The sequence below is a fragment of the Fringilla coelebs genome (genome assembly GCF_963513975.1).
Source record: "Fringilla coelebs genome assembly, chromosome: 13".
In the NCBI taxonomy this organism is placed as follows: Eukaryota; Metazoa; Chordata; class Aves; order Passeriformes; family Fringillidae; genus Fringilla; species Fringilla coelebs.
Window position 1 is genome coordinate 10,818,813 of NC_140039.1, and position 27,439 is coordinate 10,846,251.

General features: G+C 48.6%; 1 protein-coding gene across 2 annotated transcripts; it reads right to left on the bottom strand.

Moving 5' to 3' along the window:
• Nucleotides 1–51: 51 nt before the first annotated feature.
• RAB7A (RAB7A, member RAS oncogene family) lies at nucleotides 52–20,050 on the bottom strand. Of its 2 annotated transcripts, none has more exons than XM_084214502.1 (6): nucleotides 19,955–20,050; nucleotides 3,981–4,041; nucleotides 2,771–2,897; nucleotides 1,769–1,987; nucleotides 1,133–1,261; nucleotides 52–1,004 (listed from the first exon to the last, which is right to left on the bottom strand). In XM_084214502.1, exons 2-6 carry the CDS (start codon nucleotides 4,031–4,033, stop codon nucleotides 909–911), a joined length of 624 nt encoding a protein of 207 aa, XP_084070628.1. In that variant the 5' UTR covers nucleotides 4,034–4,041; nucleotides 19,955–20,050; the 3' UTR covers nucleotides 52–908. The 2 variants fall into 2 exon arrangements, with proteins under 2 accessions (XP_084070628.1, XP_084070627.1); XM_084214501.1 differs by having other exon boundaries at nucleotides 19,933–20,037.
• Nucleotides 20,051–27,439: the final 7,389 nt, after the last annotated feature.

The following is a 27,439-nucleotide window of genomic DNA, read 5'->3' on the forward strand; positions in this document are numbered from 1 at the left end:
GCTCGCTCCAGGATGTCAGGAGTTAAGCAGTAGGGGAGGTGAACAAATGAGGTCATTTCATAGCTGTATTTAATTTTAAATCCAATAATCCAGTGTGCATATCAATGCTGTTATGCAAATCTGAGAATTTAGATACAAGGAAGCCAGAGATTTTTCCAGAAGATGAAGCCTTTTTGGCCTCAAAACAAGAAGGCTTACATAGTTCATCTACTGTACAGAATACTGCCTCTATCTGGACTCTGTGTTGCTAGCACGCCGCAGGTCACAAGTGTCCTCCTCACTTTCTACACAACCTGTGTTTCAGTACTTGAACATGTAATTCAGGAATTTTACACTAATTTATACATTTTTAATTGGTTGCATATATTAACATGTACTATAAGATTTTTCCTAAAGAAGCATTACATAATACATGGATACTGTAAAAAGATCTGATTAGTTAAAAGTAACAAGCATTAACAGAGATACATACAAAACTCAACCTAGTCTGACTGAGTGCTGAGCTTGCAATGAACTATGGGTAATCAGCCTTTCCAATTGCAGCCTTCACAGGGGAAAACACGAGACAGTTAAAAATGTATGTAACTTGTTACACAGATTACCTGTAAACAGTTTCTCTCCATTGGACACCTGGAATTAGATTCAGTTCCAAACATAGTTAACAGTTTCCATTTTAAACTAAGAGAAAGGTCTGTTACCATGAAGTGTGATGTGGATGGTGTGGGGACCTGAGCTCTGAAGTGCAGGACTCAGATGCTCATGAGAGAGATGGGTGGATTTTGGCAGCTGGAGATGCAATTTTTTTTTTTTTGTAATTTCATTTTAAACACAGAAGAGGGGCTGTGTGTTTGAAGGCCTAAGTGTGATATTTGTTTGTGAAGGACTGTGCTCAACCCCTCCCACTCCCCTCAGCAGCTGCAGCTCTCCGCAGAAGCCTTCGCTCGGTCAGTCTTGTCTAGTTTGATGGGTTCGGGGAATTCATTGTAAAGTTCCACTTCGGTTTCCTAGTGGGAGAGAAGGAGGAGTTGATGCCACAGCTCTGTAGACAGCTCCCAGCATGCAAGGAGCTGGGGGGTGGGCCCCAGGCTGCCCACAGCACTGGGGCAGGGCTGCACACTGGCCCCCTCCCTACCTGTTTAAGTGCATTTCGTGCAATCGTCTGGAAAGCTTGTTCCACATTAATGGCCTCCTTGGCACTGGTTTCAAAGTAGGGGATGTTGTTTTTACTGTAGCACCAGGCTTGTGCCCGTTTTGTGGTGACCTGGGTGGACAGAGAACAGCATCACTACCTTCTGCTATGCAGGGAGGGGTTTTATTTTCAGGGCAATGCCAGAGAACCCTCATATCCAACCTGAGCAGCTCTGACCTCATCAAAGCTACAAGCCTTGAAACAGAACACTTCCCATCACCTGACAGACCCAGCCCCAGGGCAAGGAGGACCCTGCCCAAGGGCAATGAGACCACAGAGCACTGGTGCTTACTCCCATAGGAGCTGCTCAGCACATCTGGGGGAGGAGAAGCAGCTCGTCTCCTTGCACCTCCCTCCCCAGGAAGCTGCTGCAATCCTTCCACCAGTGGGCAGGAGCATGCTGTGCACAGGGGCCTGACCTCTCCAGGCAGGAGAAACCCTTCTCTGGTGGCTCAGACAACATCTGAGCCACTCTCAGGCACCTCCCACTCCCGTTTCTCAGGTAACCCTCCTGTGTTTCTACAAGGTCTCCCACTCCAGCAGTTTCTTAAGAGGAGGTTAGTAAGTCCCAGTACTCACTTGTCTGTTTTCTAGGTCAATCTTGTTTCCCAGCACAACAAAAGGAAAGTTCTCAGGATCTCTTGGACTGGCCTGAATGAGGAATTCATCCCTCCAGCTGTCTAGGGTTTTGAACGTGTTGGGAGCCGTGACATCAAATACCAGCACACAGCAATCTGCTCCCCTGTAGAAGGCAACTCCCAGAGACTGAAATCGTTCTTGGCCTGCTGTATCCCATATCTGGAGCAAAAGACAGGGCAGATAAGCCAGTTCTACTCTGACACAGTCAGTCTGCAATTAGGGCATTCATTCCAAAACTCCCCACCAGGCATATATAGTCCCCAGCTAGGCAGATAGCAGCACCTGCAGGCTTGGGGATTTCTGAAGGCACTAAGCATCAAGAGCCAGAAACACCTTCTAAAGATAGTTGACCCTTTTTGTGTTCAGCCTCAGCCAGGGACATATCCTTGTCCTGGACAAGCAGAACTTGGGTATTAGGGTCAGCAGGTGACCTGCCTGCAGTGCTTGGATGCACCTGGATACCAGCAGAGTCCAAACTGATGGCTGCAGCTTTTACTGCCTTGCAGTCAGTTTCACCATGGAGAGATGAAAGCTGCAGATACCAGAGACATAAGCAGGCTGGCAGGTTAACACTACACCCATAGGACTTGGGGTGACACGAATGGTTGACCTAGGGAGTCCTTTCCAGTTCTTAAACACTAGGGAAGTGAATCTTTCTAAAAAGATCCAGTTTACTGACAGTACCAAATCCAGTTTTTTAAACAGGGCCTAGCAACACTACTGTTACCTGAACCCAGATTAATCTTTGCATTCCCTTGTTCAGCCCATGCAAAAATTTGTAGAGAAGCCCAGAAGCATTTATATTTAACAGAAGTTCAGTACAAACAAGACTCACACCCAGTACACTGACCCCTACACCAGTCTGGGCTACGCCGGAGCCGATGCTTCCACGCAAGTGGGGTGATGGCACCCCTTGCAGCAGACAGCAGAGTCCCTCCTTACCTGCATTGTCACTAGCCTGTCATCCACCATCACCTCTTTTGTCAGGAAGTCTGCACCTATCGTAGCCTTGTACTGGTTACTGAATTTCTTGTTCACATACTGGTTCATGAGTGATGTCTTTCCCACCCTGCACAGGAACACAAAAAAGAAAGACTTGGTAGGCTGTTTCTATAACAATGTTTGAGTTAACCACCCTGAAGAGAACATTCCAGTGCCCTTCACTGCCCATAACCTCCTGGCTTTTCAACCAGGGAAAAAGCACCCACCTCTGCTAGTAGGGACTTGCACATCAAGAGATGCTGAGGCACCAGCTGAGTAAGAGCATTAGCTACCCAAGGATACAAAAGATCACATCCTGAGAAACCTCACTTCCCCATCACTAATCTGATCCTTGGTAAGGAACAGACATCACATTATGACCATGAAGGCAATTTTGGAAGATGAAGTGGTTCAGGGAAATCCATCACAGACACTAATCTTCAGCCTCTGCAGAAGGAGGCGGAAAACCAGACAATCTCAGATGGCAACAGCTCACAAACACATCTGCTAGGCACCCAGAGGTGGAGATCTTCCCCAGAGAGCAAGCTTAGAGGCTCACATGCCCTCTGTGTGGCTGAGAAACACTCCCGGAATAACAGCTTGCTGGGGACAGCAGTATAAATAAACCTTATGTCATGGGAATCAGGTTACAGGCTGCACAGCAAGTAACCTGTGACAGCAGAGCAGACTCCCTGCTGAGAGCACAGAGCAAAGCCTTTCCCTCCAAGGGGTGTGCTCCAGCTAGCCCAGAGAAGCAAAGCAGATGCTCAGTACAGACTATGCCTCTGACAGGGAGGTTTAGGAAGTCACCTAAGAATGCTTACTAGTGATTCTGGGATTTTTTATTTTATTTTTTTAAGTGAAACACTCATTCCAACAGCACATGTCCTCCTTGCAGAAGGTTATTCCACTCTACTACTCCAGTGGCCTGCCCACCACATTTTCCCCATTTAATATTGTGGCAGGACCTCAAGATACTGAACTGCAGGGACACATTCAAGAGAGAGGGCAGTGAAGTGTTCTTAGACCTGGGATGTAACACAGCTGTCATGGTCTGTAAAATCTCTCCTCCCAGCACTGCTGATTTCTTACAGTGCATCCAGGCTCCCACTAGTCAAGAGCACGGCTCAAGCCAGATACAGATTAGCATCTTAAAGGCTCTTCCACTTACCCCGAATCTCCAAGGATGATGACTTTCAGTAACACTTTCTTCCTAGAAGTCATCTTTCACACTAGAAAGGAAGAACAATCCCATCACAAACTATTAGTATGTCATTCCTCAAGAAAGCAAGCAGCAAGTTTGGAGTCTGAGAAACTTGACTCCCAGCAAGGAGCCAGGGACAGGCAGGGCCCAGCACTCCTGAAACCAGACTCCAATTCAAGGCTACACTCAGCACTGCCCAGGTGTCTGCCCACTGCACAGGCTGGGCTATGCCAGACCAGTAGTGGCAATTTAATACCAAGAGGTAGATGTGCTGGGCACTTGTCATTTACTGTACCAAGACACTTCTGGATCCAATTTCCAGGCCATTTGGGAGATATACTAGCCCAGGCCATCTCCTTTGACTTGAAGCAGTGCAGTAAATCATACCAGCTCCCAACACAAACTAATAATTTTTACACATGCCACAAAGTGAGGGGTAAGCAGACATATGTCTAATACCACACTCAAGCTTTTTTTTTTTTTTTTTTTTTTTTTTTTTTTTTTTTGGTGCTGTTCAGTAGTTTTCCAGCAAAAAATAAGGAGAAAAAAAAAAAAAAAAAAAAAGAAGCAGCAGCATTTCCGCATTTCCTCCATCATGAGCTTGGAGAAATGGTAGCTTTCTCCAGCAGCTGTGCTTTGTGAAAGAACTAAATCCCAAGGACATGCTGTGGTTGAAGCAGCTGCAACAGCCACACAGGGCAGCTGAATTACAAAGCAAACTGCTGCCAGACTGTGGCTTCTCTGAGGGCACAGGAAGCTGACTACTGCCACCTCAGCTTTGGTGTAATAAGGTTACAGTGACAATCCTCAACATTCAGACCACTGATGGTCATCTACTCCATCAGATGATGACTTGTTTTTTCAGTTGCATCCTGCAACTGAAAAACTTCATAGGCAGGAGGCTCTAAACTGGCCACTAATGGTGCATCCAATGAAAGAGAGAGCTGAGCTTCAGAGTTCCACACTCATCTGCTCCTTCAGACCAGTGAGGCAGCTACAAGTTCATCAGCTGCAGCAGGCCTGAATACACTTCTGGATATTCTTCAGCACGGTGAGAGCAAGTACAGGGTCTGTCCAGTGGCTGAGCACACCCTTCCTACCCTGAGGCCCTGCTCCACACCTCTGGGGAGGGGGTGGGCCAGCCACTCTTATGGGCTGGATCAGATCACAGACCCTGTTTTGGTACTGACCTGCTCCACAACACAATGGCTTGGCTTCCCTGAAGGAGCCCTGCAGGTTCAGTACATCAAGAGGAGCCACAAGATGCCTATAGCTGTGCTACTTGACTCCAAAGATCTTTGACAACAGGTATTAAGCCCTTATATATGGACTTACTTACCCTAAGATTCCCATCCTGCTATACCACATTAATTACAGCACACAACTCCTACTCTTCAGGAGCTATTCCTGATTTTCACAGCTAAGGAGGCCTTTGCTTCTACAACAGAGATTTATGTCTTCAAGCAGCTTGATCCTTATGTGCTTCCTGGGATACACAACAGCCTAAGGTGCTAGATAACTACACCTATTTCACCCCACTACTACAGGAGGCTTCAAGCTGTAAAAGCCTCTCACTAGATCCAGTCCACTTGCAAAAGATCTTAATCATCTCAAGCTTTGAGAGTTAGAAGACATGAAGAGCTTTAGCCTTTGCTGTCAGTGGATGCTGCAGAAGTGAAGGCGCACCCCTGCAGCCACTGTAGTGACGCACCTACAGCTACACCATTTTTGGGCTGCACCCACCTCACAGGGTTTTAGGTTGGGAAAGGCCTTGAGGATCATCCAATGGGTCCAACCATTAGCCCAGCATTGCCAAACCACCACTAACTCATGTCCCTCAGTGCCACAACTACATAGCTTTTAAACACCTCCTGGGACGGTGATTCCACCACTGACCTAGGCAGCCCATTCCAGTGCTTGACAGTGCTTTTAGTGAAGAAATTTTCCTTACTACCCAATCTAAACCTCCCTGGCATAACCTGGGGCTGTTTCCTCATCTTGTCACTTGTTACCTGGGAGAAGAGCCCAGTCTGGCTATGTCGTCCTCTTAGGTGCTGCAGATCCATAAGCTCCCCCCTGAGCCTCCTTTTCCCCAGGCTAAACACCCCCAGCCAGTCCCAAGGAGGTTTGTGCTCCAGCCCCTTCCCCAGCTCCCTTGCCCTTCTCTGGACACACTCCAGCCCCTCAATGCCTTTGTGCAGTGAGGGGCCAAAACTGAACCCAGGATTGGAGCTGTGGCCTCAGCAGTGCCCAGTGCAGGGGGACAATCACTGCCCTGCTCCTGCTGGCCACACTATTGCTGATACAGCCAGGCTGCCACCGGCCTTCTTGGCCACCTGGGCTCACCTGGTTCATGTTCACCTTCTGTCAACAAACATCCCCAGATCTTTTCCTGCCAGGCAGCTTTCCAGCCACTCTGCCCCCAGCCTGGAGATGCAGGGGGTTGTTGTGACCCAAAGGCAGGATCCATCTTGACCTTGTTGGCCTTGGCCCGCTGATGCAGCCTGTCCAGATCCCTCTGCAGAGCCCTGCTACCCTCCAGCAGATCAACACTCCCACCTAACTTGGAGTCATCTGCAAATGTACTGAGGGTGCCCTCCATCCCCTCGCCCAGAGCATTGATAAAGACATTAAACAAGACTGGCCCTAGCACTGATCCCAGAGGAACAGCACTGGTGACCAGCTGCCAGCTGGATGTAACTCCATTCCCCACCACTCTCTGCGCTCAGTCATCCAGCCAGTTTTTCACCCAGCAAACAGTGCCCTTGTCCAAGCCATGAGCAGCTTGCTTCTTCAGGAGAATGCTGTGGGAAACAGTGCAAATGGCTGTACTAAAATCCAGACAGACCACATCACAACCTGTCACTGATACACTAAGCAGGGTACTTTGCCATAGGAGACAAGGTTGGGCAAGCAGGACCTGCCTTTCCTAAACCCATGCTCACTGGGTCTGATCCCTGGTGTCCTGTACATGTTGCCTGGTGGCATTCAAGGTATCTGCTCCATAACCTTCACTGGCACTAGGATCAGACTAAGAGGCCTTACACAGATCCTCCTTCTGACCCTTCTTGTAGATAGGCACTGCATTTGCTAACTTCCAGTCCACTGGGACCTTCCCAGGGAGCCACAACTGCTGGATTGAAAGGGGCTCAAGGGAGCACTTCCACCAGTTCCCTCAGTACCCACCCACAAAGCCACTGAGTCTTGAGTGTGTGTCTAAGTCATGTAGCAGGCCTCTTCCTCATCCTTTATCACTATGTTTCCCTCCACATCTGATAAAGGACGGGGTTTCTCTTAGCTCTCTTTTGTTGCTAATGTATAAAAACACTTTTTACACATTTTATTATCTTTTACAGCAGTAGTCAGATTAAGTTCTAGTTGGGCTTTGGCCCTTCTGGGTTTTTTTCCTGTATAACCTCATGAGATCCTTGAGATACACTCAACTGAAAGTTGTCAACAGCACCAACATTGAGCTCTGCTGCTGCTCTTGCCAAGATGCACACACCATAGCTTGTCTCCCCTACAGCCATGGGTAGAACAGACCACAGAAGCCCCTTCAAGCCTGCACCTCCTGCATTCACAAAGCATATAACAAGTGACACTTTGGCCAGCCAAGCCAGAGACTTGTGCAGCATAAGCAGCCCAGATGGAGCAAAAAGCAAGTGAACAGAGCTTTAAAATAGCCTTAAGACAGCTGTGTACACTGAACTGTCATGAAAAACATCTGCATAGGTTCAGGTCCAGTGCAAGTCACCTGATTTCCTCAGGACAGAGGAAAACAACTCGCCCAGAAGTGGCTGTGCCAGAACCCAGCATGCTTCTGGGAACTGCTTCTATTTTCCTCAGAGTGTTTCCAATATCACTTGCTGCTGCAGCTCACTGCCTCCTGGTATTCGAAGCAGCTTTGGACAAGCTGGCATTAGTTCTCGTGCTTAGGGAGGGATTTGCAGAGCCCTAAATTGCAACGCTAAATCACACTGCATGCTTATCTCCCAAGTTCAACATAGCCCGAAGTTCCACTATGAGGGGAGGGAAAACTGCTCTGTCAAGATTCATTACCTTAGAAGTAACTCAGCTGAGCAGCCACCTGCAGACATAGGAAGTCAGGCTGAGTCAGAGCTGACACTGCCTTCTTGTCATAGCTGACAGGCTACCCAGCAGTGTGAAGGACTGTCACTGCCCCATCAACACCAGGCAGGTGAGACACTCAGCTTCCATCCCAGGTGATGCAACGGATGTGAGCCATAGCACAGGAAGAGCTGCTGCAGCTTTGTGTTTGGTGTGGGCCATGGCACAGTGAGGAACTGCAGCCCTGCCAGGGACCAGCAGTAGACACTGCTCAGTGTCACACCCTTGTTCTATCAGGCTTGACTGATGCTGCCTTGAAGCCCAGCCAGTTGATGGGCCAAACCCCCTTTAATAATCTTCTATTGCAGGTATAAACAGACCTACACTTCAGAGTTATTCCTTGCCCAGTACAACAAGGAAACACATCTTCAGGTCCTGTAGGAAATGGTTGAGCTGAATAGAGTGGGGTCCCACTGACTCAGCACTAAGACTATTTTGCACCGTAGAATGCAGCTTGTCTTGCCTTATGGTATTTGACACTACTGCTCCAGAGCAGCACCCTGTTGAGGCACACAGCCTTCAGGTGGCAGTGTGAGAGCTCACATGGGGCTTCTGCCCAGTCCCAGGAGCACTTCTGAGCAAACACTTCCTTTTTCAGAGGTATCACAAAGAAAAACTTGTTTGTTAAGATTTGATCCAAGACTCAGCTCTGTTTCACACTACATGAAATCTTTTTGAGCGAGGTCATCTGCACGACTGCTCAGAACACAGCCTAGAGCAGCACACCCAGCCAGCCCTGCTCAGGAGCCACCAGACACTCCATATCAGCCAAGGGCTGATCACCAGAATCATTCCTCCTCCTGGCTTAACAGTGCCAAAGAAATGACACAGCTGTCTCTAATACAGGAGAGGAAACCTTCCACTCCACTTTTAATGCCTATTCTCTAAGCAAACAAGCCATTAATGATATGCTGACCCTCAAGAAATTAAACTGGTATAGCACACTCTGTCCCAAATACTGTTATTACCTTTAACATTCACCTGCAAGAGTAGCAAGGGAAAACTGCTAACACTGCAAGCATCACTGGTTTAGCTAATCTGAAAGGAATAGTCAAAACCCATCCAATGAAGCTTCATAGCACTACAGCTCAGATGCAAGAGCAAATAAAGCCTATGCCAAGTCTAATTAGGTTTCCCTTGTTGCTTCAGAGCACATTACAACTGTCCTTTCCCTTGCTATATTAAGAGAGCTGCTTTAACTCAAAGCAGAAATGGAGGGTTACAAATTCCTTAGAGATGTTCACGTGTCAAGTCACAATGTAGGCATTTTAATATTAATTGGGTTGGTACAAGCAGGAACAGTAGCAGTTTGCATTGATGGCTCACCAGACCGCAGAAGCAGGCCTTGCAAAAGGAATATTCTAAATGGCTCATGGACAGTTTCAGTGTGAAAGCATCCAGCCCTAGGGGAATCTCACCTCCTTGGAAGACAAGGCTCCCTAAGCAGCAGCAGCATACCCATACCAGTTTTGAAGCTGCTGAGCAGTCTTTACTGTTTCAACTTCTCTACTGAACAGTTGGAAACACAATCCTAACATGTCTATAGAGGCTGGAATGTTTGACCAGGAGCTCCCTGTTACTACAGCTATCAGCCTGCCACCTGCACCTTCTCAGCAATCAGCTCAGCGCTGAAGTGAGGATGCTGGACAGCACATCTCATCCTTATGTCCTCTGCCAGGAATATTTAACACCACACCAACCAGGCACAAAGTGGTAGGGCAGCAGGCATTGAGCACAGCTCAGAGTTATGGATGCCTAGTTTTGTTCCCTGTCACAGCAGGCAGCACAAGAGTAAGCAGGTATCCCACAAAAAGGTGTATTTGAACCTGAATCACCGTTCTGGGTGCCATGGCTGATAAGCAGAGCTTCCACTTTCCCACTATACCACAGGATCTTTAGCAAAAACACCCAACCATGAACAAGCTGATGTGGACAGATCAGGTGTCCATTAGGGGCCACCACAGACGGCAGCATGCTCACCATAGTGACCAAACAAGAGCTACCCTTGTGCTCTGGAAGAACCTTCTGTCCTGAAATGTGGGAAGGGTGTCCCAAAATGCAGCCAACTGCACTTCTGACACAGAAACAGCACCTCTACTCACTGTTCTCTTGCATGGATGTCTGTACTACAGAGAGCTATTTTTATTTCCTCCCTCACTGGGTTCAGCATTTCTTCAAGGAAACTGAAGCTAGAAATATTATTCAGGACCAGCTCAGTCAGACTGAACCAGTTCCCTCTCAAAAGTATCAAGTTCCCTAGCACATTTGGCATCTCAAGGGCTTATGTCTGCTTATATCTTCAGCCACTGAAATGAGACGGTCACTGAATATTTATCCTGTTTTTAGAGGCCCAAGCACATCAAACAGCCCTGGCACATACCACTTCCCCCATGGTCACAGTGCACCTTGCCATGCTTTAGCTAAACCTTTGAGTAGATACATGAATTTGCTCCAATTTTTGAGCTACTCTGAAAAAGCAAGGCTTCATCCTGAGGAAAGGCATAGCCCAATATTGCCATTAGTTAACCAGAGTCACAGTTCCTGATTGCAGAGTGTCCGAGCAGCCCAGACACCCTTTGTATTGAAGCCTCAAACTCCAACTGCAGCAGAGCCCCAGATGGGACAGAAGAAGCTTTACCAGTTACAATTTAACAGCAGCTTGGTTCCCACTGGCTGGGTCAGACAGACATTGCGAACAAGGTATCAACCCATACAGAGCTACAAGTGACTGTCTGAACAGTTCCACACAAATCTGAGACCAACAGATACCAACATTAAACACATCACTTGCATTCTCCCAAGAGTGGCACAACAAGTCCTGTCTTTTCAGCAGGGCAAAAGCACAGCAGCAGTCAGAAGACAATCAGCAGGGGCTATTAATTTCATATCAACGTGGCTCAAGAGATGCCAAGCTGCCTCCAAGGAAGAAACTAGAAATATGGCTGCCTTTGATGTTTTTGACTGCTACAGAGCCTGCATATTTTCCTTACCAAACCTGGGTGCTCTACGGGTGAAACATGTATCCAGCATCCTCACAGTGAGCACTATTACAGAGGCATAGGAAGTTATACTAGCAGGTTGAGTCTCGCGCTGACAAAGGCTGCACAGGCAGGACAGTACCCTCTTCCACTCCCATGACAGGACTATCAGGAGTTCAGCTTCCCCAGCTCACTGGAAAATACCATCGAGAAAAGCCTCACATTTAGTGGGGACACGTGCTGTGTCTAAAAAGGAAATCAGGAACATCTTGTAATTTGGGCCGACAACTTGCAGGAACTGCTCCCTGTAAATAGGTTGTTTCTGAGGGCAATGGGCTCCACAGTCCATACAATCAGAGGTGCTTTCAGGCCTTGCAGATGCACCATGAAGCAGCAGTCAGTTCAAGTAGAGCCCACACCAAAAGCACCTGGCAAGATATTTTTGTGACAGCTTCACTGAAGGGTACACTCTAGCTGCTGTTCTAAAGTAGCATCTAAAAACTGATTTCCACCTCCTTCTTCTCAACACATTTATGTTGCTGTTCTAACCAATATATTCCCTCCTGCTGGTACCCAGCCAAAAGCTCAAGCACAGCTCCTCATTCCCTCCTCAAGAGGAGCAGCTCAGCAGGCAGCTGAGCTGCTCCACCAAGAGCAGGCTTCTGTCCAGTTGGTACCTTTCCCAGACAGCCCTGTGAGGCAGAAATTACCTCTGTTCATGGAGCTGAAAGCGTCAGCTACAACTTAATCTTTGATACCTTGTGTAAAACATTATATTGCAAGCTGTCAGGTGTAAATACACTGTCCAGTATATCCCACCCCCATCTGAGAGTCCTATGCCAAAAGCTTCACCTTTTCGAAGAACAGCCTGGAGCTTTAGATGCCTGCTAGCACACTGACATGGCTCAGATCAAAACTGAATCTTAGAACATGGTTCAGTATCCCAGAGGAATTAGCTTTTTAGACTTACAGCTGTCTGCAGAAGTTTCCACCTCCTTTTGAGGGCAGAGTTGCAGCCTCCAGTGCTGGAGCAGCTGCTCTAGAACTGACTGAAGTTTAGGAACCAGCAATAGCAACTCAGCCACATGGCTTCAAGCTCTGTTCATTGTCTGCTTCAACACAGGCACCAAACCAGTGTGACACAGCACTGAAAGCCAACTGACATGGTCTGAAGTAGCTCCCAGATGGAGCTGACACCAGGCCTACACAAATATTCTGTTCTGTTCTGTTCATGGGTAACATGCTCTTAAGACAGTTCAGTGCTAAAGGAAGAGAATGATGGGGCTATATGCAGCTTGGAGAAACAGGCAGAAAACCTGGCTGGAAAACAGAAACTGGAACAGTTTTGAGCATAACAGATGCCTGGTGTGATCAAGGATGCTCCAGAGCCAGTGCTGGGTTAGACACTCCTATCAGTGGTAGTAAGGTTTTAGCTTGCCTCAGACATCCCTCAACCCTCAGCTGGAGCTCTATCACACATCCCTTATGCGGGCAAGGACTCAGAGCTCACTGGAAGGAGACATGCCAACATCCACCTTCCCAGAGCACTGACAACACAGGGAAGGCAGAAGCAATGCCACTGGTAAGAGCCATGTCTGCACTGACATTGCAAGACTTGCACATGAGAAGGGGTCTGCCCTGCCTGAGGTCTCAGCTCAGCTGTGGCTCCCTTAGGGCTGAGGTTTGGAGAGTGCAGCATACCTGAGAGGCATTGATGCATATGATCACTAAGGCTCAAAGCCCAAGTTCTCAAGGCCAGGCTCTTCAGTCCAAGCTTCACTGATTCACAGGATGAGAGTTGTTCTATGTTGCAAAAAGTTTAAATACTAGCCGTGGAACTGAACAAGTTTTTGACTGTAAAGCTGCCATAATTAATTGTGACTCTAACCCTAGAAAAATCCAAACTACACAGGACTAGACTCCACTCCTAATGCCAAAAACTGATCTCTGATTTCTACTGGTTTAGACATCACAACAGCCACCTCCTCATGAGGAGGCATCATGCTGATCTGACTACATGGTTTGCAAGTAGGAGCAGAACAAGCATGAAAACACATTTGCTTACAGCATCCCAGCATATGTTTCTCCATGTTCAAGCAGACCAACAGTGTGCTTAGGAGCAGTGGGAAAGGTCTGGAGGACATTTCTTACTGTCTACAGGAACAGTACAACACCACCCAGGCTGCTGCTAAGCCTAAGATCACAGGAGCACACGTAGGACCTTCCAGGTGATAATCACACTGAGGCAAAGCAATGGAAGGAAGGGAGTGAAGAAAATGTCCCCAGGGATGCAGCTATGCTGGGTAGCCACCTTGGGTGGATCACTTTGCTCCTCAAGAACCTGAGGATGATTCCCATCATCTCCACAGAGGGTAGCAGGTATGGGAGACTGTAGCTGTGGTAGGAGAAGAGGCCACAAAGATCCCTTTGAAGCTAATGCTACACACTAACAAGACCTGGATTCCCAGAAAGCAAGCCAGGGCTGCTGAATTGGAAGTCTTCTCCTTATAGGAAGGCATCTTAACAAGAAAGCCAAACCCCAAAGCTTCACTGAAAGCTGGATGTTTACAGTCATGAAATTTTATTCCACTGATTCCTCCAGCAGCTAAATGACCCTTACACCACAAAATATCCTCTCAGGATTGGACACACATACCCCAACAGACCAATAGCAACTGTCCCAATATCATCTTCTACCTTCTCTTGGAGGCTCAAACCATGTCAAGAATGTCATGTCATTCAAGAATCAGTCTTGCTGTGCCCCTACCTTCCAATAAGAGGCAGTTCCCCCATTAAATCCTACAGGATTTCAGGTAGTTCCCAGCAGATTTCCCCCAAGATAAAGCTGTTACAAGAAAAGGCATGCTTGCTTTAACACCCCTCCCCCTTTATCAGAGCAAGCTTAACTTCCCCTATTCTGCCCTGGGGGAGACAATCTCAGGATGTGGGAGGAGAGTTGAGCACATAGCTGGCTGCTGGGAGACACTAGGCAACAAGCCATGTGTCTTGACTAAGGGCCTTGCCTACGCACAGTGCTGCAGCTACATGGGCACAGCTTCCATGATGCCTCTACCACCACGGCCTCCTTGGTGGACAGTTTTCCCATCAGTAAAATAAATCTTGGACTAACTGGAACACAGCTAAAGTGCTCACACAGCCCAGTTTATACAGTGGTGTCAGCTGGCCTTTGGGCACACAGCACCCAGCTAGTGGAGCCACCCGACACCTTTAGTAACCCTGACATGAATATCAAGGGCCCGGCACAATTCTCGCATCATGCCCTACCCCTGAGTGACACCTCCCTTGTTGCTTTCCATAAAACAAACACACTGTCGGAGGCAGCTGGGTCTTAATCTGTGTCCAGATGATAAGGCTGTCCAATTCAAAATATTCTAAGTTAGCCAGGCCACTAACAAACAGTTGTGAGATTTTTACCATATCTGACAGTATTTTTAAGTCCTCAGATTAATTTCTAGTTTTGACTACAGTTTAAGTGTTCACAGATTCCTGTGATGCTTTCAGTTTCAGAAATAGATAATTTTTGCAGTGGTAAGCAAAACACAGATCTTAGACCTTGTGAGTGGTAAACAAGCCTTGTTTATCCACTCCCGGCTGCCAGAGTTCCTAGAGGCTGGGCAGGAAACAAGAGACTGAAGGGAGACTTTGACCAAGTCAAATGACAGCCCTTAGGAGGTCTGCCAGAGGCTGCAACTTACACCTGATACTCAGATCTGAGAGTGAATATTGTGTTTCCTACAGCATAAGAAGCTTGATAGGGGAGAAAGGACAAATACTGATGGGAGATCCTACTAGCAGATGTAGGGAAGCACCAGATCAACACTAATGGCAAAAGCATTACTCCTCCTTCCAGGAGGTCCTGTTGTCAGTAATGAGTCTTCTAGAGAGGAAGCTTTCTCTAGGGACAGGTTGTAATCTAAGAACTACACCTTGATCTGTGAGCAGAACTCTTGATCCTACACACACTCAATACCATGCTAATGTGGTTTGCAGAGCAGGAAGGACAAGTATTTCAGTACTGGGATGGGAGTGCAACAAGTAGCTTGCCATGACAGCTGAGTCAGTGACTAACACAGAATTTGTACTGTGGATACTCAGTTTCACACTCACTCTTCATACCCTCATACCTCTTGCACAGATCCTGCATCAATACTTTACCACTTCACCCGATCTCTTGATGAAGCTCCACAAAGGTCCAATAAAAGCCTCACTTGCATGGTGAGGTTAAGAGAACTCTGTGGGCAAATGGCATCTAGTTAGGCAGGGTAAAAGGTTTCAGGCCCAGGCATGTCTCAGCTAAAACCCTCTCACTGCTCATGCTCGAGACAATGTCACCACTGTGCCAGTTTGGACTCCAGATATCATTATCCATGTCTGGGAGCCGAGTGACTCAGCCCACTTGAGGGAGACAAGCACCAGACAGGTTACTTTGAAGAGGATTCTGCTTCCAGCTGGAAAGAGTTCAAGGGCTCAGCACAGACTTGTTAGATAAACTGGCAGCCCAGTAACCAAGGTCCAGGTACTCCAGGCAGATTGGCTCTGAAGGCAGCTCCAGTTACTGGCCTCCACTTTTGTCCACCACTTCATTAGTCCACCTTGTCTCTCAAATGACCAAAGTTACAGTATATAAGGCAGACTCAAGAAAAATACTGTTTTTTTTAATTGACATTTAATTTCATTTAACAATTTCTGCTTGAAACTCATGCAAGTAGAGTTAGACACGATTAGTCACCTTAAATTGTCATTTAAAGTGGTTATGCAGAAGAAAGAGCAAATCACTCCCTGTATCAAGTGCCTTTAAATCATACAGAGAGAAATCTGTGCCACAGGTTTACACTTCAATCCCATCTCAAAGGCAGTGCACCCTGTCCTGAAGCTTCACTGCCCTATGAAGACAGCTATGGCCTCAATAACAGGTTTCCTGGCAAGAGAAGTCAAGGCTACTGGAGATAAGCTGGAAATCAACACACTTCAGTGGCCTTGATGAGCTTGCTTCCCTTCCCAGGGTCACTGACATGAGGGAGCAGCAGCAGTGTTGACAAAGCTTCCCCCACAGACAGAGCGCTGGTTGCTGGCACCGGAGAGGAGGAGCAGGAGCAGCGCTCACAGCAGCGATGACATCACCAGGGCAGATCTCCGCCAGCACAAAATGCAGCAGCACGCTGGGCTCCAGAGCTGCATCCCTAGCCATCCCTACCAACAGAGAGCAAAAGCAACAAGCACACCAGGAGCCAGAGGGGAACCAAGTGACATAGGGATATCCCTTCAATGCCTGCTATTTCTGAGCAGCACGTGGGCAGCTCCTGACCTTGGACACTCATTTGCAAGCTTTATTCAAGGTGCATTTAAAGAGAAATGGGACCTTTAATCGAGCTCCTCACTGCACAAATAAGCATGGTGTATCAACTAATGTCATTCAATTAATTATCTATATTTAATTCAGTTTTGAAATGCACAGCTCGTGTTTGGATTGATGCTGCAGAGAGAGACACTTTTATCCTCACAATCTCTGGTCACAGCTATATCTGAAGGCAGACTGTTACACAGCAACTACAAGAGATCATTTTAAGAAGCTGCAGAGGGAGGCCAACTCAACTCTAACTCATGAGGCAATTAAATTGCAATTATCAAGACAATGCTGTGCAAGAATGAAGTACTTCAGCATCTGAAGGATGCAAGACTGCTGCCAAACAAGCAGCACATGCTAGTGCCCAACCAAGTTCAGCATTTAGGTAAGGTCTTAGCTTGACTCCCTTCTGTGGAGGCAACAATCTTTAAATTATTCTACAGTTCTGCAAAGGAATCTTAGCTCCACCAGGGCCCAGTAACAGGGACTTCAGAGCAGGTCAGGTCACAGCCAAGGAGAAGCCCAGAAGACATAAGGAAACACTGGCAACATGCAAGGTGAAGGCCCGATACTTGTTTCACAAAGGTTCAATTTACTTCAGTTACTAAGAAAATTGCTGTATTCTGAAGGCAGGGACATGCAACAATAAGTACCTGTAAGTCCACATCATGCAGCAGTTTCAGAGAATGCAAACATCCAAGTGCCCTATTGCATAGCCCTTATTCTCGAGCCAGGTACCTGCAAACTTTCTCTCACAATGCAGCATTTAAAAACACACCCTAACCAAGCACAGCCAATTTTGTTTACAGCCAAATGTTAAGTTCTGCATAAAGTAGTCTCATTTTCACACAGAAGTCAGACCAAAATCCCATACATGTTAGAGACAGAGCTATTTATAGTTTTGCACAGATGGTTTGATGGTAATTGTCATGTTTCCTTAAGGACAAGCTTTGCCAGAGATTTGCTCCAACAGGTAATTCTCACAACCTTCCAACACAAGTATCTTAAAACATGAGCTTTAAGAAGGTACTGCAGAAAATAAATCTGGCAACCCTCCTGCTCACAAAGTTTGATTAGCAAACTAAGCAAAGTTGTATCTTTCCCAGGTCACTTCAGAGCAGAGCTTGTTCATTTTACACTTTCAGTTGAGAACTTATCAATGTTCTAGCATGCCTGTGCTACTCAAAGAGTTGGATTCTCTGGCTTTGACAGGAGGGCCAGGATGCTTGTAGTGCAGACTCTGCAATACAGTTATTTGAATTCTTAACTTGTCATCCTGAAGGTACAACTCAAGGTGTCCTGTTCCCCATCTCTTTACTCTGGTGACCAGTGACAGGATCAAGAAAACAGCGTGAAGCTTTGTCAAAGCAGGCTTAGGCTGGGTACAAAGTTCTTCACCCAAAGGGTGGCTGGGCACTGGAATAGGCTTCCCAGGGAAGGAGCCATGGCCCCAAGCCTGCCAGAGCTCAAGAGCACTTGAGCACTCTCAGGCACATGTGGGAGTGTCCTGTACAGGGCCACGAATTGAACTTCTATGATCCTTGTGTGCCCCTTCCAACTTGGAATATTCTGTGATTCCATGCTGAGCTATTATCAGGGTATTGGAGTTTGAGGACAGGGACCACTGCAGGACACCACAGGGAAGAAGAACATTAAACATGGCTACTCCCTTCCATCTTATCAGTTATACCTCACACTACAGGCTGGGAGAGCAAGAAACTTCTATGAGATTTCAGAAGTTTTCCTTATTGAGGGGTCAGATTAACCCCATAACAGCTTTTCTACACCAGACATAGGGTATTAACATAACAGCACAAAGAGCGAAGAAAAAAAATCCAAAACAAACAAACATGCACACCCAAACAAACAAACAAGGCAGTGCTTGAAAGTTAACAGTATTAGAGCTGCTTTAATTCTGAGGGCTCAGGCCAGGCAGGCATGGTGGGTCCACTCATTAGTGCATGGAGGGCAAGTCATGTGTTCAGTCAGCTGTTGGGAGTCACAAGGGAGAGGGGGGAAAGAAAAGTATACTTGTTCTTCCTGAGTAAGTACAGCAATGAAGCCTTGATTATTTAACAAGGAATATTCAAATTACTCCACCCACTTTAACCTCAAATTCAGCTCCTGAGAGAGCAGGGTACACTGACTCCAGCAGCCTGGTTCTACTGGAACCATAGCCAGGCTACAGCTACTACTCGCACGCCATGGGTACCACCACAGCCTTCAAGTCACAGCCAGGCAAACACTGTGGCACAGCTACTTATATACCATTCCCCTAAAAATATAAACTCCTCTTCGCCAAACCCAATACCCCGTTGTATACACAGACGGTTAGGCAAAGGACAGAGCTGGCCAGCCAGTGACAAGTACTGAAAGCTTTGAAGGTTGCATGCTGGTGAGTGTCAAACAATGAACAGCTTGCTTACAGCTGGGGAGGGGGGGCTTCATTCTGTCATGTGTTCTCAGTTTACATATAAAAACCTCACACAGACCACAACAGCTCTGCTTATCAGCAAACATTTGGAGTTTTCCAGGAGATAATGCTGAAACTTTCAGCTTTGAGAACAAAAGGCCTAGAGTGCTAGGTGAGACACACATTTTGATGCTAAGGTTACCTATCCTACTTCAGATGAAGACAGCCGTTTTTGCTACTAAAATAAGCCCTCTATTTACAGGGAGTGCAATTGTCTTAAGTACAACCATCAGGCATTTCCATATTTATTAGTCTCTATATATATGGAAACTAATAACGCATCTATCACTTAATTTACCTTATTATACACTCACAGACAAAAGCACTTCTAACATGCACTCTAATAGTTCTCAGAACTGACTCAGGCTTTACACACACCGACAGCTACTTTCGCAATAACTGCCAGTCTCCTCGGCCGCCTCTTTGGTCAGTTTAATTGCTCCCGGGGCTGCCGGTTCACGTTACAAGCGCTCCCCACCGACCCCCGAGCAGCGTTTCACCGTCCCGACCCAGCGCCCCCCCACAGCCCCGGCCCTCCTTCGGCCACCCCGAAGCCTCTTCGGGCTTCGCGGGGAGCTACAGCAGCTCCACGGGCCACAGACAAAGCGCTCCCTGCCCGGGAGGCACCGCTCGGGCCGCTCCGCAGAGCAGGCTCCACAAAGGCCTGGCCAAACGCGCATCCTGGGAAAGGCCCTCGGGGAGGAGCCCCGGCCTGGGGAGACCCTCCCGTATTGTCCCGAGCCAGCGCCGGGCCCGGCTCCAGGGAGCTCGGCGCCGGCAGCGCGGCCGCCTGAGCCCGCCTCGGGGCGGGCAAACGAGCCGGGCCCCGGTGCAAAGCCGGCCGGGAGCACCGAGACGGCGCCGCCTCCACCGCGGGCCCCCCGGTGCCGGGGTGGGGCTGCGAGCGGCTCCCCCCGCCCGGGGCGAAGCCGCCCTCCCATCCCCGCAGGCGGCGCGCGGCGCCGCCGGGCTCACCTGGTGCTGCCGCCGGGCTCACCTGGTGCTGCCGCCGCGGCCCGACCCCGATCGCTGCGCCCCCCGCCCGCCTCGTCGGCTTTAATGGGCCCCGCCGCCTCCCGCGCTCGCTTCCGCCTCCCCGACAACTTCCGCTCACGGGGCCCGGCGTCACCGCGCGCCGCCCACGTGACCGCGGGGCCCGCCCGCCACGTCGGGGCGCCGAGGCCGCGCCGGGCCCAGCTCCGTGGTGGTGGGAAATAAATGTTTGTGGAGAATAAATGTTTGAGGTACCACCGGAGCCCGCACAGAGGGGAGGCGTGGGTAGGGACCTGCCTCCTCCGCGGGCTTCCAGTGAACACCGCGCCCTGGGCTGAGGGCAGGCGGAAAGGGCCAAAGAAATCTTCGTGCTTTAAGAAATAAACGATGGGGACACACAGGCACAGATATGTTCTTTGGTGTCTTCTAAATAGCATTGAAGAAATAGCACGGAGTTCTCTACAGTTAAATTCCTATGTGGGAAAAAACCCAAACCTTAGTTATTGCTATTAGAAATAAAGAGGCAACTTTAGATTATATAGGTTTAATATTTATAAATTTTTACTCACAGCTGTAACCTAAAGTGGGGTAGTAGCACCAGCACTTGTCAGGAAAGAAGATAAAAGATGCTAGATGGATGTCCATTCAGATTGATTAACCAGGCAATTGTCAGCCCCAAAGTGCAGGCAGGTGAAATGGGACCCTCTGAAGTGTCTGGACCTAAGTCCACGGGGTAACAACTATCCTGGTGGCACAAGTGAAATCTGTATTTTCTACTCTCTGTTGGCAGCAGGTTCATTTTGTTACTCAGCAATTACTTGAATATTATTACTCATCCAAGTCATGTGACTGCTGTGGGTTTAGTTAGCTTATGAACTCAGGAAAACCCCCATGAGAAAAAAAAGTATTTTTAAAGCTAATGAAAGATAATAAAGGACCAAGGCAGTATTCCAGCAATATTATAAAGAAAATCACACAATGACAGACTTGTTGGGGTTGGAAGAGACCTCTGGAGGTGATCCAGCCCAGCCCCAGCCAAGGCAGGGTCACCCAGAGCAGGTGACACAGGAACATGTCCAGGTGGGACCTGAATGTCTCCTGAGAGTCCACACCCTCCTTGGGCAGCTGTTCCAGGGCTCTGCCACCCTCAACCTGAACAAATTCTTTCTCATGTTGAGGTGGAACATCTTGTGTTTTGGTTTATGGCCTTTGCTCCTGGTCCTGTCACTGGGCACCACCAAAAAGTCTGGCCCCATCCTCTTGGCAGCTATCTTTGAGATATTTGTATGGATTACAGATCCCCTCTCAGTCTTCTCCAGACTACACAGGCCCAGCTACCACAGTCTCTCCTCATAAGAGTGATGCTCCAGACTCCAGAGAAGGAAAATTTTAGCAACAGTTTATTAGTGCTTTTAGGGTGCCCGATTAGATGAAAAGAGCTGCAGAAAAACCTGATATCAGTTAAAATGCAGACTGCACAAAAGAGGAAAAGCCTTCAGCACATCAGCAGCTGGTGGAGCAGAGCACTGGCTTGTCCCAGTCCATTGCCTTTAACAGGAGACCCACGTGCTGGGCTGTTATGGGCAGACATTAATGGCAAATTAGTGGGTGTTCCTCACCTTTTTTTTCCTACAAGTTTCCTTTTTTTAAGTTTTTTTTACACAATATGAAAAATAAACAAAAGCTGTGAGTGAAATTTCCTCCTAAACTGCAGAGCAATCTTGGCACCACCTATTACAGACCTCTGTAATGCAGAACTTCACAAAAAGTTCCTGTGCCACTTGCTTTTGACAAGACCAAGAGATGCTTTCCAATCCTAGGTGGGAACACAGCATTTTCTTAAGCTGATGAGGCAAGATCCTGCTTGCCTCCAAGGACATATAGATCCTGGCACTGGGGAGGACCAGGGGCAGCAGACAGGTCCCTGCTGTGCAGGAGGGGAGCTACATTCAGAGTGGCAGAGTGAAAGTAGGAGGATGGAGTGGCAAATGGAAGTATTGAGCTATGGCTCTGGATATGCCCTCCCCATCAAAATAAACACGTGCCCTGGGGACACCAGAGTGTGCTGCAGTGAGCAGCCCTGCACACTGAGGTTTAGCAGCCTGTGAAGGAAACTATAAAATGTCAAACCCCAATGAAAACCCATAAAAACAGATCAGTTTGAAACCAAATGCCAATCGTTCCCAATCACTAACAGAGCTCTGAAGAAATCCATTCTCTGTTCTTGAGGGGCACTCACACAGCTGAGTGGATCTCAGAGATTACAGTAAGAGATCTTTAGACATTTACTGGTGCAGAAACCTCAACCTATTGCATGCACTCAGTCCTCTAAACCAGGAAGTGAGAATGTCTCCTGCTTTGATTTTCTTCCTTTTGTGTCACCTAATCCCTATTTGCTAATCTTCCAGATCCAATTAGAGACAATCAAACATGATATGTCTTTACACCACCTCTTTGCTTTTGTCCTTGGACCAAAAGAGCCCCTCCTTTTCCCTTCTCATTTCTGAGATAATGGAGTGAACAGTGGTACAAGAACAGCTGCAGAGAGGCCGAGGGAGGACGTCACCTCAGCTGTGGCACCCACAGATCCCTGACATGAGCTGAGAGCACCTGAGATTCCCCACAATGCATTCACCCTCTTCTGTGGACACACAGCTACCCCACCCTGGCCATCTGTGACATTTAAAGCGTGGGGAGAGTTCCCTTATTCCCCTGATATTTGTTCAGCATATTTCAGCTCTTCAGAGTCCTGCAGCCCCTCCTCCTCACTGCTGGGAACAGCCTTTCTTTGCCTCCATGCCCAGAAAGATGTAGCACCAGCCCCTGGTGGCTGTGCCTCAGTGAAAACTGACTGCCCAGAGCTTCCTGTGCATAGCTGTCCTCTCTCAGCTGGCTGTGCAATGCTTTCCCTTGCCACTTTTGGCCTTCCAGACCAGCTTCCTCAAATTATCATTATAATGTTCTAACATACGGAAATAAAAAAAGGGAACTAAAATGCAGTAAATGCACGAAATGTTGCTTTGATACTCCAAGCTTTGTCATGCTTTGATTTATCTTGCCTAAAGCAGATTCCCCCTGCTTCTGCTGGCATTTTGTTCATTAGAAATATGCTATTGCATGAGCACCTATGCATTTCCACTAGCAAGAGCACAGACCCAGGCTTCTGCCTGCCCTGTCCCCTAATCCCTGCCTGCAGTACAAATACTGTTCTGCTAATCTATTATTGCTTTCACCTTTGCAATCCTCTGGTAGTTGCCAAGTCATAGAGCAGCATCACATGAAAACAAAAAGGTAGCTCTGGACAAGACTTGATCACCAGATACCAACTACAGGAAGCAACTGCAGTCACGTTATCTCGTGGCAGATCTCCAGTCTGTGGTGCAGAGGACACTGAACACAGTGCAGGGATTATGTCTGTGCTCACTGAACAAATGCATCTGCTGGAGGATGAACATCTTAAAGCACTGGTACAGGGTCTAAATGCAGCCATTGAAACCTGAGCCCCGCAGGGAGGGTGGGGCTGACCTGCAGAGATGCAAAGCCCGATTGTGCCAAGTCCCCTCACACCAGACACAAGAGACACATAAAAGAAATGGCTTTGGACTCTTTTGACAGCCTCCCCCTGCTCAATAGCAACAGTCACAAAACCACTGCAGAATTGTCATCTCTTTGACACTGGGAGATGGCAGGGCTGGCACCTTCCCTTAGATGTCAGCTCACTCCCTGAGATGAGAAGGTCCAAACACCTGCTCTGCCTTGAGTCAGCCTCCTGCAGAGGCTGTGGACAACATGCTGAGCATAGGGGATATCCTTAGACAAGCATCCATGCTGGCCCTGGCAAGACAGGCAGGGAGAAACAAGCCCATGCTGCTGGTCATGATGTGAGGTGGGCACCACATGGCTTTGTGCTTACTGTAGTTATCTGGGCCTAAACTGGTGGAAACCAAAGCCCATGGAAAAGTCAGGGGAAGGGATGTTTCCATGGCCCAGACTTTGTGCTTGGGGCCAGAGAGGAATCCACATACTGTTTATAACCATAAACCCATGAGGCTGTCACCCAAATAGTGACAATCACCTGAGCCTCCTGCAGGTCTCCCAGCTGCCCTGCCACCCCATCTACAGAGGTTCTCCAACACCACCATTACCTTCCTCCCACTTTTACAGCCAGTCATAAATGCCAGATAATGATTTTTTTACAGCTGCATTGGGAGGTATGTCAGGTAATTTCATATGACTGTTCTCATACTCAGTTGATGAAGATGATCCAGAGACTGAAGTAACTTCCCTGAGGCCAGAGTGAGTCAGTTACTTTGTCAGATCTGTGTCCCTCTAAACACATTCTGAAAGGCTAAAGATGCTTTGAAAGGCTTTTCAAACCACAGCAATGGTATAAAAATAGGTACAGAGAGAGGTGAACAGCCAGTACAGAATTGCACAGGCTTTTGCAGAACTGGCCTTGCTTCAGGGATCAAGGTTTTGAATGAGGAGTGTGTTACCAAAGCAGCAGGTTCCATGAACTGTTACTTACCAAGCACTGAAGCCTTCACAGTGGAGATCTGGTGAGCCTGAGAGCTCTCAGCTCATGCCATTAGTGATTTTAAGCCATGAGGGCAGGCAGGACAGGCCAGTGGCTGGCAGGGCCTGGAACACTTTGCAGGTGCTGTGCGATGGGGTGCACCAGCCGTGTGAGCTCTGCATCCAGGCGTTTTGTGGCAAAGGTGGCCATGTCATGCTGTTGTTGCACCCAGAATGAGTCATGGGACAGGAGCCTGGAGCCACATGACCTCTGTGAGTGGGACACTTTATGGGACAGGTGACTTGCATGTTGCTTCTTCCTTAACAGTGAGTCAGTGCCAAAAGCTGTCCCAAAGACAGCTCTCTGTGGGTAGGAACCAATCTGGCTGCAATGCAGCACACTCTCTGGGTCTGCAGGTCCATCCTGCATCCCAAGAGACAGGGGTCCTCTGCAGAGGCCCAGGAAGTTCCTCTGGGACCCTCCGTGGGAAGGACACAGACATGCCCCACAGCAGGATTCCCACCCCAAACACCAGGCAAGCACAGGGTGCTGCATATTAGTTTCAGATCTATCTGCCTCAGCTCTTTTCAAGTGACAGATTTTCGCAATGCCCTCTTGTCTGCTCTAAAAGGAGAAGCAAATCCTGTATCAATGGTAACCACAAGAAGCTGGAATAATTTTGAGTACATGTTTTCAAAGACTGTGACAAAGATACTCAGCCTTGAAGGATAAGGGTGTGTGGGCAGTGAGGTTTGCTTTGCTTTTATCTTGGACAACACTTTTCAATGCCTGGTATCTCAGCAGCTGCATTTCTGACCCCAGGGAGTTATGACTCACTGTTTGCAAATCTCTGAGCCACCAAATTGAAGGTATGCCTCGCAAAGCGTGATCCTAAACTGGAATGCTTATAAGTGGGTGTTACAGCTCTCCAGTTATTCTGTTCCAGCATCAGAGCCGACTCCAAATCTCTGCCTAATTTCTGGCAAATAGAAATCAGCACCTCTTGCTTTGTTTAGATAAACAGGATCTCTCTGGGTTTGTCTTCTTCAGTGAAGTTCTCAACCAACCTGTGAGCAGTGAAGCTACAGAAGATGCATTATCCCACCTATCCCAGCACAATGCCAACCTGAGGAACATCTATTCTGCCCAGTTACTTCAGACACAAACATCAGAGCTGAGGCTGGCCTTCTGGGGACTGAGGCTGTCTTTTAGCTGCTTTCTGGGTGACCTGTGTGGGGTTAAGTGAGCCACTGGCTGCCATCCTTTCTGTTGGAGTAGATCAGTTTGCTGACTCAGGGACAAACAACACAAATGTCTTATCAAACATTTCTTAGCAGGCAGGCAGGAGAGCTTTGTGTGGGTAGCCCAAGGCCTTCAGAGAAATAAATAAGAACAAATGACCAAAAGATCCTCACATTTCTTTTTTCCTTGATCACTAATGTTTTTCTTATCAGGAAAGTGACTGCATGCAGTGCTGCAGACCAATGCTGTTCACAAGGGGTTAATGCTCCCTCTCTTTGGGAGACCTGTGATGGGAAGGAATCACCACCATCCATCTGGCAGGGCATGATGAGGCTGTCTCTTGGGAAGGGGCCACTGCTGACCACCACATCCATACATGCCAGGGTCCATGAACAGCTGGGCTTGGGTCAGAGGTTTTGGTCCAGCCAGGCAGGGGCACCTTTGCTGGAGAAATGGAAATCCCAGCTGACACTTCACAGAACAGGATCCAGGAAGGTCCCTGCTAGCAGATTCAAAAATTTAGCAACCTGGTGGGAAATCTGCATTATCCCACTGCTTGAACTCAGGGCTCTTGGAGGGAGCAAAACAACTGCCAATCCATAAATGACCGCCTCTTGTTTGCTGTTAGTAGGATCCTCAACTTCCTGCTGTGTGTGGCAGATCCTGCAAAATTGAAGCTTTAAAATCCAGGTTTAAACTCTCTGTGAACAACAGGCTCCTAGGTAGATACACCAGCATGTGCTTCCCTTTCCTAAAACAAGCTGAGAAAGTGGAGTTGCACCATGTGAAGACAGCAACTCCCTTATTGTGCAGTGGCCAGTGACAATTCCTTGCCAGGCTTCATTGCCACTGAGGATGGATGGACCACAGAACTGTACTGTTCTCAGCTGAGTCCTGGCACCACATTTGCCAGATCTTAAGGGGTCAGAAGAAGAAATGCAACAGCACTTATCAGAGAGATGTGCACTAAATCCCACGGCAGTCCCGTGGCACCCGGGCACTGCATCACTGCACAGCCTTTCCCTCACCTTCCGTCCTTCACCCCGGGGACAAACCACCTCCTGAAGCGACCCCAGCAGAGGCACTGCACGCCCCAGAGCCTGGCAGGCAGCGGGAAGGCACAATGAAACCTGCAGATCCCTGCAGCGCGAGGTGCCCGCTACCCCCGCAGGTCCGGGCGGCTCTTGCCCATCACAAACAGCCTCACCGGGGGCTGCTGCTGGGATCCTGCGGGAAGGAGCTGGGTCCTGCCTGCCATTGTTTGTTGTCGTTGCCAAGGTGAGGCTGCAGCGACCGGGGCGGGGCGGCCTCCGCCGGGCGGGGCCGAGGGCGGGGCCGAGGGCGGGGCCTCCTCACCGCGCCCCTGCCGGCACCGCCCCTCCGGCGCGCCACGGGCGCCCCCTGGCGGCGACGCGCGGCCATGGCAGGGGTGCGGCCGAGGGGACGCGGCCGAGGGGACAGGGACACGGCCAGGGCGCTGGTGAGGCTTTTTGTCACCCCTCACAGCTGGGAACCGGCTCCATCGCCCAGGCTGCACGGGGCACAAGTGTCCCCGCTGCCTGCAGCTGCCGGCCAGGACCGCAGCACGCCCAGCCCAGGTCAGGCATCTCAGCACCAGCCTCTCAGGTGCTCCTACCTTGATTCTGCTGCGGGCTCTTTCAATGTACTTATCTCGGCGATTCAGCCAAACGCGGCTGCTGTTGCCTCCATCACTGGCCCTGGGAGGTTGCA